At 53.6% G+C, this 11,263-nt stretch overlaps 1 protein-coding gene across 1 annotated transcript; it reads left to right on the plus strand.

Annotated features, from left to right (window-relative positions):
• Nucleotides 1-3,601: 3,601 nt before the first annotated feature.
• Nucleotides 3,602-8,817, plus strand: LOC142486168 (uncharacterized; the record flags this gene model as incomplete). Its single annotated transcript, XM_075584821.1, has 2 exons — nt 3,602-5,973; nt 8,201-8,817. A coding segment is annotated over one exon (1,667 nt), but the record flags the coding sequence as incomplete, so codon positions are not given.
• Between the last annotated feature and the right edge of the window lie 2,446 nt (nt 8,818-11,263).

Genomic DNA, 11,263 nt, shown 5'->3' on the forward strand with positions numbered 1-11,263 from the left:
TTTGCCGACCCACAGCTGCTGCCTCTCCCCCTCACTATCCTGCGGCAAACCTAATATGATCCACAGAGGGGGCCTGCTGGGAGGTGTCCGTGCCGGTGCCTGACTGGTAGAAGGGAGGTTCCCCTGACAGGCACCTCTGTGGGCACCTTTCAGCAGGAAGCTCGGCAGGCCCCCTCCACAGGCCTCTAACAGGCCCCCTCCCTCCTCCAGGGCAGCAGCTCACTCAGATCCTCTCTCCCCTATCCCTGTCCCCCCTCTCTCTCATCCACTATCCCTGTCCCCCCTCTCTCTCTCATCCACTATCCCTGTCCCCTCTCTCTCTCATCCACTATCCCTGTCCCCTCTCTCTCATAAATTAGCTTATAACTAAAAATTCGTAGAGCGTTGGATCCCTTTTTTACTGACCCCTCCTCAAATACACACACATACTGTACAGAGTAAGCACCTTCCCAAATGCACATAAACACACACACACACACACAATAAGCCCCCCTTCCTACAGTACATACGCACACATACACAGTAAGTGCCCCTTCCCAAATACACACATACACAATAAGCCCCCCTTCCCAAATACACACACACACACACACACACACACACACACACACACACACACACACACACACACACACACACACACAATAAAGACCCCTCCTGAAATACACACACACTAAGCCCGCTCCTCAAAGGTTGTCCTTTAATCAGATCTTACCCGAGGTGTCTCTCTCTCCCTGGGGAAAGTGCGCCTTTACGCTGGGAGGCTCCTTCCGCTCTGAAATGTCCAAGTATCCGCTCTACAAGTAGCTCACGTTGGGAGGAAACTCCTTGCAGACGCAGTCAGCAGCTGTGCAGGTTATTGCAGTCAGCAGCAAGTGATAACATCACAAGCCCAGTGACACAGGGCTCAGGTACAGGGCGGTTGGGCTGTAACCACGGAAATCAGGTAGCACATAAACATGGCATTTTTTGAGCTGTAGAATGATGATGTGCGTCACATTCTGGGCTCAGCCCCTGAGCTCTCTCAGCTGCTACCAGCGTGTGATAATAGGAGAGATCCCTATACTGGGATGTGAGAAGAAACATGGTGGCCATTTACTGTAATACTGTGTCCCATAACCTGCTGTATATGAAGTGTCATTTACACTCATTAGTAAAGACGCTAAACATTGAAAAACAGCTTCTGGCAGCTTGGCTCATTTTCTCTACAAATGTTCAATGAGAAAGTTGACTTAAACGTCTTATGATTCTTCAAACGGGCTAAAGTGTTAAAATAAACCCTCTGGGAGGTAAGAGCTTTACCCAAGGCCGTGATCATACCAAAATCTGCGGCCGCGCGCTCCCTCAGGGCGATGCGCCCGCCCCAAATCTGCCCTGCAGGCAGGAGGCATCGGAGGCGTGGCCATGACATCACACGAGCGCTTCGCCCTCATTGGCTGAACCACTCAGTGATGCGGCTGTCGCCCGGTAAGATCAAATTCTGAGGTCTGTTCTAAATTGCAGGGCGTGATGGCGCGGGCGCTTACTGCACGCTCATTGGAATACTGCAATGTGTTATGGCGGCGCGCGGTCTGACGCTTTCAGTATAATCACGGCCTTCAGCAGAGGTCGGCAACCTGTGGCCCCCCGAGCTGCACGCGCTTTTTCCGCCCCTACTCGCGTCTCTCTGCAGGTTGCGCAGTGGTGAGATTCAAAATTTTTAGCAACAGGTTCTCTGAAGGGGAGAGAGAGCGGGGGTGGGAGGGGAGAGAGAGCGGGGGTGGGGGGGGAGAAAGCTGCGGGGGGGGGGGGAGAGAGAGATCCGGGGGGGAGAGAGCCTGGGGAAAGGGGAAAGAGAGAGCCGGGGGGGGGAGAGAGAGCCGGGGGGGGGGGAGAGAGAGCCGGGGAGGGGGGGAGAAAGAGAGCCTGGGAGGGGGGGAGAGAGCCGGGGAGGGAGGGAGAATCGGGGGGGGGAGAGAGCCGGGGGGTGGTAGAGAGAGAAGGGGGGGGTAGAGAGAGCAGGGGGGGGAAGAAGGGAGGGGGGAAGGAGGGCCGAGGGAGGGGGGAAGGAGGGCCAGGGGGGGGGAAGGAGGGCTGGGGGGGGAAAGAGGGCCAGGGAGGGGGGGAAGGAGGGCCAGGGGGGGGGGAAGGAGGGCCAGGGGGGGGGGGAGAGGAGGGCCAGGGGGGGGGGGGAGGAGGGCCAGGGGGGGGGAAGGAGGGCCAGGGGGGGGAAGGAGGGCCGGGGGGGGGGGAAGGGAGAGAGACAGGGGGGGGAGTGAGCCGGGGCAGTGGGGGGGAGTGAGCCGGGGCAGTGGGGGGGAAGTGAGCCAGGCAGGGGTGGGGGTGTGAGCCGGGGGCAGGGGGAAGTGAGCCAGGCAGGGGGGGGAAGTGAGCCAGGCAGGGGGGGGGAAGTGAGCCAGGCAGGGGGGGGGAAGTGAGCCAGGCAGGGGGGGGGGAAGTGAGCCAGGCAGGGGGGGGGGAAGTGAGCCAGGCAGGGGGGGGGAAGTGAGCCAGGCAGGGGGGGGGGAAGTGAGCCAGGCAGGGGGGGGAAGTGAGCCAGGCAGGGGGGGGGAAGTGAGCCGGGGGGAGTGAGCCGGGGCGGGAAGAGAGACTGTACTGCCCTTTTATTGTGAAAAATGAAAATCACAATATTTGATTGAAAAAAATTATTTATTTGTCTTTCTTAAAATATTTCCATATCACTACTTGATTATCATTATACTGTTTCTTTTGCCGCAGAGAGAGACCAGGGGGGGGGGGGGGGGTTGGATAGGACAGAGAGGGGGGGGGAGGACAGAGAGGGGGGGGGGAGGACAGAGAGGGGGGGGGGAGGACAGAGAGGGGGGGGGGGAGGACAGAGAGGGGGGGGGAGGACAGAGAGGGGGGGGGAGGACAGAGAGGGGGGGGGAGGACAGAGAGGGGGGGGAAGACAGAGAGGGGGGGAGGACAGAGAGGGGGGGAGGACAGAGAGGGACAGGGAGGGGGGGAGGACAGAGAGGGACAGGGGGGGGGGGGAGGACAGAGAGGGACAGGGGGGGGGAGGACAGAGAGGGACAGGGGGGGGGAGGACAGAGAGGGACAGGGGGGGGGGGACAGAGAGGGGACAGGGGGGGGGGAGGACAGAGAGGGACAGGGGGGGGGGCAGAGTCCCTCTCACATTTCCCCCAGTCCCCTCACATCTCCCCCAGACCCCTCACATCTCCCCCAGCCCCCTCTCACACCTCCCCCAGCCCCCTCTCACACCTCCCCCAGCCCCCTCTCACACCTCCCCCAGCCCCCTCTCACACCTCCCCCAGACCCCTCTCACACCTCCCCCAGCCCCCTCTCACACCTCCCCCGGTCCCCCTCACATGTCCCTCTCATCTCCCCCCCGTCCCTCTCACATCTCCTCCAGCCCCCTCTCACACCTCCACCGGTCCCCCTCATATGTCCCCCTCATCTCCCCCAGTCCCTCTTACACCACTCCCAGTGCCGACCCCCAGCTGCTGCCTCCCCCCTCACTATCCTGCCGGCAAACACCTAATCTGATCCGCAGAGGGGGCCTGCTGGGAGGTGTCCTTGCCGGTGCCTGACTGGTAGAAGGGAGGTTCCCCTGACAGGCACCTCTGTGGGCACCTTTCAGTAGGCAGCTCGGCAGGCCCCCTCCACAGGCCTCTAACAGGCCCCCTCCCTCCTCCAGGGCAGCAGCTCACTCAGATCCTCTCCTCTCTCCCTATCCCTGTCCCCCCTCTCTCTCATCCACTATCCCTGTCCCCCCTCTCTCTCATCCACTGTCCCCCCTCTCTCTCATCCACTATCCCTGTCCCCCCCTCTCTCTCATCCACTATCCCTGTCCCCCCTCTCTCTCATCCACTATCCCTGTCCCCCCTCTCTCTCATCCACTATCCCTGTCCCCTCTCTCTCTCATCCACTATCCCTGTCCCCCCTCTCTCTCATCCACTATCCCTGTCCCCCCTCTCTCTCATCCACTATCCCTGTCCCCCCTCTCTCTCATCCACTATCCCTGTCCCCTCTCTCTCTCATCCACTATCCCTGTCCCCCCTCTCTCTCATCCACTATCCCTGTCCCCTCTCTCTCCCATCCACTATCCCTGTCCCCTCTCTCTCTCATCCACTATCCCTGTCCCCCCTCTCTCTCATCCACTATCCCTGCCCCCTCTCTCTCATCCACTATCCCTGTCCCCTCTCTCTCATCCACTATCCCTGTCCCCCTCTCTCTCATCCACTATCCCTGTCCCCTCTCTCTCTCATCCACTATCCCTGTCCCCTCTCTCTCTCATCCACTATCCCTGTCCCCTCTCTCTCTCATCCACTATCCCTGTCCCCTCTCTCTCTCATCCACTATCCCTGTCCCCTCTCTCTCTCATCCACTATCCCTGTCCCCTCTCTCTCTCATCCACTATCCCTGCCCCCTCTCTCTCATCCATTATCCCTGTCCCCTCTCTCTCATCCACTCTATCCCTGCCCCCCATGTCTCTCATCCACTATCCCTGTCCCCTCTCTCTCTCATCCACTATCCCTGTCCCCCTTCTCTCTCTCATCCACTATCCCTGTCCCCCCTCTCTCTCTCATCCACTATCCCTGTCCCCCCTCTCTCTCTCATCCACTATCCCTGTCCCCCCCCTCTCTCTCATCCACTATCCCTGTCCCCCCTCCCTCTCTCATCCACTATCCCTGTCCCCCCTCTCTCTCTCATCCACTATCCCTGTCCCCCCCTCTCTCTCATCCACTATCCCTGTCCCCCCTCTCTCTCTCATCCACTATCCCTGCCCCCCTCTCTCTCTCATCCACTATCCCTGCCCCCCTCTCTCTCACGTCCACTATCCCTGCCCCCCTCTCTCATCCAATATCCCTTCCCCCCTCTCTCTCTCGTCCACTATCCCTGTCCCCCTCTCTCTCATCCAATATCCCTTCCCCCCTCTCTCTCTCGTCCACTATCCCTGCCCCCTCTCTCATCCAATATCCCTTCCCCCCTCTCTCGTCCACTATCCCTGTCCCCCCTCTCTCTCATCCAATATCCCTGTCTCTGTCTCTTCCCATCTTTCTCCTCCCCCTCTGTTCCTCTCCCCCCCCTTTCTTTGTCTCTCCCTCTCTCCCCTCTCTCACTCCTCTCTTCCCATCTTTCTCCTCCCCCTCTCTTCCTCTCCCCCCCTCTCTCACTCTGTCTCTCCCCTGCTCCCCCTTCTCCTCTCCTTCCTCTTCTCTCCTTCCTCCCTTTCTGTCTCTCCCAACATCTTGTTTTCCCACCCCTAAGGAACACACACACTACGCTGTGCAGTGTGGGGTTTAATGGCGGGAGGGGCGAGAGGGGGTGAGATGTGGGGATTACAAAGGGAAGATAGGCGGATTAATCAGGGGGGGGTGTGTGCTCCGTTAATTTGTCCTGGGCCCCATGATTTCTAGTGGCGGATATATTCCAATAAATAATTTCACTTGTGAGCACATTCACATGTCTTGGACAGGTCTGCAACCCTGCCTTTCAACCATTATCACATAGCATACAGTGCTTCTACTGCAGCAAGGAATTCTGGGAATTAACATGGTAATGAGCACACAATTTTGGTTTGACTGGCTTTGCATCTAATCCCATGCTGTGCTTAAAAGCTGCGAACAGCAGAGCATTTGCTAATATGGGTTCCATGTAAAAATGGATTTCAGGCAAAAGGTGACACATTGAGTGCTCATTTGCATGTCATTTCCCAGAATCCGTTGCTGCAGTGTAAGCACTGTATGCTAGGTGATAATGGTGAAAGGCAGGGTTGCAGACCTGTCTAAGGGCCCGGGCATGGTGTGGAAGACAGCGCTGAGCCTCCTGTCTTACCCCCTGCATCGGCACAGTGGGTGGCTTTAGTGTATGCCGCCGCATGCTTCCGCAGCCGTGCGGAGTTGAAGCCGACAACATGTTTTACGTTTCGGCGCGGAGGGCTCATCACGTGACCGGGAACCAGCCAATAGGAAGGAAGCACCAAGTTTCTACAAGTAGCTGCAGAGAATTGTGAGTATATTGATTTTACAGACTGGTAAAGGTAAAATGGATCCTGCACTTATTGAGCTACTGATAACAGAGGTCTCGGTGAGGGATTCATTATACAACCAGCGTGCAAAATTATACCATGACAGGATGGTGCATGACAAGCTCTGGAAAGAGATAGGGCTCAATCTGAACATTGCACGTAAGTATTTTCCATACCCCCTACAGCATCCGCCCCCCCTGTGGTAACAGATTTCCCATACCCCCTACAGCGTCCGCCCCCCCTGTGGTAACAGATTTTCCATACCCCCTACAGCGTCCGCCCCCCCTGTGGTAACAGATTTTCCATACCCCCTACAGCGTCCGCCCCCCCCGTGGTAACAGATTTTCCATACCCCCTACAGCGTCCGCCCCCCCCCCCGTGGTAACAGATTTTCCATACCCCCTACAGCGTCCGCCCCCCCTGTGGTAACAGATTTTCCATACCCCCTACAGCGCCCGCCCCCCCCCCCCCCGTGGTAACAGATTTTCCATACCCCCTACAGCGCCCGCCCCCCCCCCCATGGTAACAGATTTTACATACCCCCTACAGCGTCCGCCCCCCCTGTGGTAACAGATTTTCCATACCCCCTACAGCGTCCGCCCCCCCCGTGGTAACAGATTTTCCATACCCCCTACAGCGTCCGCCCCCCCCCGTGGTAACAGATTTTCCATACCCCCTACAGCGTCCGCCCCCCCTGTGGTAACAGATTTTCCATACCCCCTACAGCGCCCGCCCCCCCCCCCCCCCGTGGTAACAGATTTTCCATACCCCCTACAGCGCCCGCCCCCCCCCCCATGGTAACAGATTTTACATACCCCCTACAGCGTCCGCCCCCCCCCCCCCCCCCGTGGTAACAGATTTTCCATACCCCCTACAGCGTCCGCCCCCCCCCCCCCCCCCCGTGGTAACAGATTTTCCATACCGCCAACAGCGTCCGCCCCCCCCCCCTGTGGTAACAGATTTTTCAAACTCCCTACAGCGTCCGCCCCCCCCCCCCTCAGTGGTAACAGATTTTCCATACCCCCTACAGCGTCCACCCCCCCTGTGGTAACAGATTTTCCATACCCCCTACAGCGTCCGCCCCACCCCCCCCCCCTGTGGTAACAGATTTTTCATACCCCCTACAGCGTCCGCCCCTCCCCCCCCCCCTGTGGTAACAGATTTTCCATACCCCCTACAGCGCCCCCACCCCCTGTGGTAACAGATTTTCCATACCCCCTACAGCGTCCGCCCCCCCCTGTGGTAACAGATTTTCCATACCCCCTACAGCGTCCCCCCCCCCCCTGTGGTAACAGATTTTCTATACCCCCTACAGCGTCCGCACCCCCTGTGGTAACAAATTTTTCATACCCCCTACAGCGCCCGCAGCCCCCCCCCCCCTGTGGTAACAGATTTTCCATACCCCCTACAGCGTCCGCACCCCCCCCCCCTGTGGTAACAGATTTTCCATACCCCCTACAGCGTCCGCCCCCCCTGTGGTAACAGATTTTCCATACCCCCTACAGCGTCCGCACCCCCCCCCCCTGTGGTAACAGATTTTTCATACCCCCTACAGCGTCCGCCCCCCCCTGTGGTAACAGATTTTCCATACCCCCCTACAGCGTCCGCCCCCCCCTGTGGTAACAGATTTCCCATACCCCCTACAGCGTCCGCACCCCCCTGTGGTAACAGATTTCCCATACCCCCTACAGCGTCCGCCCCCCCCCCTGTGGTAACAGATTTTCCATACCCCCTACAGCGTCCACCCCCCCCCCTGTGGTAACAGATTTCCCATACCCCCTACAGCGTCCGCCCCCCCTGTGGTAACAGATTTCCCCATACCCCCTACAGCGTCCGCCCCCCCCCCTGTGGTAACAGATTTTCCATACCCCCTACAGCGTCCACCCCCCCCCTGTGGTAACAGATTTCCCATACCCCCTACAGCGTCCGCCCCCCCTGTGGTAACAGATTTCCCATACCCCCCTACAGCGTCCGCACCCCCCCTGTGGTAACAGATTTCCCATACCCCCTACAGCGTCCGCACCCCCCCTGTGGTAACAGATTTCCCATACCCCCTACAGCGTCCGCCCCCCCTGTGGTAACAGATTTCCCATACCCCCTACAGCGTCCCCCCCCCTGTGGTAACAGATTTCCCATACCCCCTACAACAATAATGTAATATCTTATATGTATTCCAATAAAATATTTTTTTTTTATTTCTATTTGTAGCGGATGTTGCCAAAAATAAATGGAAGAATTTTAGAGATGCTTTCAGCAGAGAGTTAAAGAAAGTGAAGCCACCACGATCAGGGGACCCCAGTCCAAGCACCACCACGGAATATACATCAACGTGGCCTTACTTTGCTAATATGATGTTTCTGAAAGAACAAATGCTCCCAGCAAGAACCGAGTCAAACCTGGAGGAAACAAGTACACAGGATGACAGCTTCGTTGAAATGTCCTTCGTTGAAGACGAGGTAGTTCCTGTGTGTGTGGCGGCTGCTGAACCAGTCGCCAAAAAAATCCAGGAGCACTAACGATTTACATCGTAAAATGATTAATATCGAGGAACAGAAATTTGGACTTGTACATGAAATGATGGCGGACAGCAATGAGGACATGGATTTTTGTAAACAGTTTTTTACAGCACATCACGCCACTGGACAAAATGTCATAACTTCGTTTCAGACGAAAGTTTCAGGAACTTGTTCATGATACTGTGGAGGAATTTGACGCCTCCCAGTAGAAATGTATTGGCATGAAGTAATTTGAAATACGTTGGGAATCTTTATTATTTTACAGTTTAAAGAAAAGGTTATTTAAAAGTTTACTTATATGTTGTGTTTTCAATTGTTAATACATTTTTAACTGGTTTATAAAATTGCCTGATTCTCTTCTTAATATATATTTGACTTGTAACATGAAAAATATATAAGGACATAGATATCGACAAAATGACATACAGGCACACACACACACAAATACACACACACACACACACATATACACACACACACACATATACACCGACACCAACACACACACATATACACCGATACACCAACACACATACATATACACCGACACACCAACACACACACACACACACATATATACACCAACACACACACATATATACAACGACACACACATATACACCGACACATACATATACACCGACACACACACACACACACATATATACACCGACACACACACACATATACACCGATACACACACACACAATGAAGTACAGTGAAAAAGAATGGTGGAGCACTGCCTGGAAAAACAAAGGGCTGGAGGCTGGTAGCAAATAGATTAAAAATGCTTTATTCTAGGGCATAAGTAGACCAAGCTACAAAAAAACAGGTTCTCTAACGCGTTTCGCGCTGTCGTAGCGCTTTGTCAAAGAGTAACCAGTGTTAAGAGAAATGTCCTATTTATGGATGCTTGAATGAGGAAGTGAATTCGCGCCCAAAACACCCCTACCGATCACATGGTCGGATAAAAACTACGGGTGCCTCAGCCCGAAACACCACTCCATTCAAGCACACACAAAGTGTAAACAACATTGTAAAAACAATAACAACAACAGACTTACTGATTGTCTGTCTTGTCAGCAGCTGTTTCGTCACCGAGTGCCTCCCCTGAAACCAAAATGGCGATCGGGTCAAATGACTACGGAAGCCCAAGGAGGACAAAAGTGCTCACTGAACAAAACAGAAACAACAAAACAAATGAAACTTTATCAACTAAAAAAACAAAACACAATCATAAAAAAATAAAAGAAAGATATTACACTTTGTGTGTGCTTGAATGGAGTGGTGTTTCGGGCTGAGGCACCCGTAGTTTTTATCCGACCATGTGATCGGTAGGGGTGTTTTTGGCGCGAATTCACTTCCTCATTCAAGCATCCATAAATAGGACATTTCTCTGAACACTGGTTACTCTTTGACAAAGCGCTACGACAGCGCGAAACGCGTTAGAGAACCTGTTTTTTGTAGCTTGGTCTACTTATGCCCTAGAATAAGGCATTTTTAATCTATTTGCGACCAGCCTCCCGCCCTTTATTTTTCCAGGCAGTGCTCCACCATTCTTTTTCACTGTGATTTACCTACTACTGGAAGGAGGCACGCTGTACTTTCCAGGACATTTACAACCGTGAGTGAATTCTTTTCTTCAATGCTATGCAGTTTTTCAAAGCAGTCAGGCTATTCATTTGCTCTAGCCTAGGGATGTAGGTGTCCTATTCCCATTAGTGGGTGTGTGGTGGGCTCCCTTTGTTTGCTTCTCATTTCACACATTCACTGTGGGGCTCTTCACCCTTTATTTGATATGCCACATTATGGCTACAATGTGAGCATCTATACTTATATACTGCAAATTTTTCAGAAGATATATTACTTCCTGGACGTTTTGGCTATATTGCTATTGTTATCCTGATATTGGAAGCACCTACTGGGGATTTACTTCCCATCTTTATTCTACACAATGAAGTACAGAGGTAACGACAGATGTGAGTGACTGGAGGGGTGGAGGGGAGAGACGAAAGTAATTATTCATCAAACAAAACACGTTTATTACGATTAACAATGTTAAATACATTCAGTATATCAAAGATGGACATGTGTACATTTTCAGAAAAAGAAACAGATTTTTTACAGGTCATTTTGCCATGGCACGGCTCCCTCAGCATTAAAGTAATCTTTGAAGGAATCACGTATGCATTTTGCCATTTTCCCTGGTACAGTACATTATTGGCTTTATTTCTCTTGAGAGAACCAGGAAGTACATCTACAGAATCCATTATAGACAGATCATTACAACCTTCCAAATTTATAATCACATTGTGCAGGACAGTCACACATTTCACAATACTTTTTGCATTTGGCACAGATGTTTCTATTGCTTTCAATAGTATTCTCCATTTAGCAGACATTATACCGAATGCACACTCCACGCAATGTCGGGCCCTAGATAGTCTGTAATTGAATATTTCTGCCTCTTTTGTTAAGTCTTTCCTGGGGTACGGCTTCATGAGTTATTTCAACAAAGGATAGGCCTCATCCGCCAAAAGTACATGAGGCAACTTTTCTCTGGTACTTGATGGCAATGTTTTTGCAGCTGGGACCACAATTGTACTATTTTCGATCAACCGTATAGTGAAGATGCTCTAAACACCCCATCGCTTTGCTTTCCATATGCTCCAACATCGATCTCTATAAAGCGACATTTTGCGTCAGCAACAGCTTGCAACACTATGGAATGATAATGTTTGTAGTTGTAGAACA

This window comes from Ascaphus truei, unplaced genomic scaffold (genome assembly GCF_040206685.1).
Source record: "Ascaphus truei isolate aAscTru1 unplaced genomic scaffold, aAscTru1.hap1 HAP1_SCAFFOLD_761, whole genome shotgun sequence".
Taxonomy (NCBI): domain Eukaryota; kingdom Metazoa; phylum Chordata; class Amphibia; order Anura; family Ascaphidae; genus Ascaphus; species Ascaphus truei.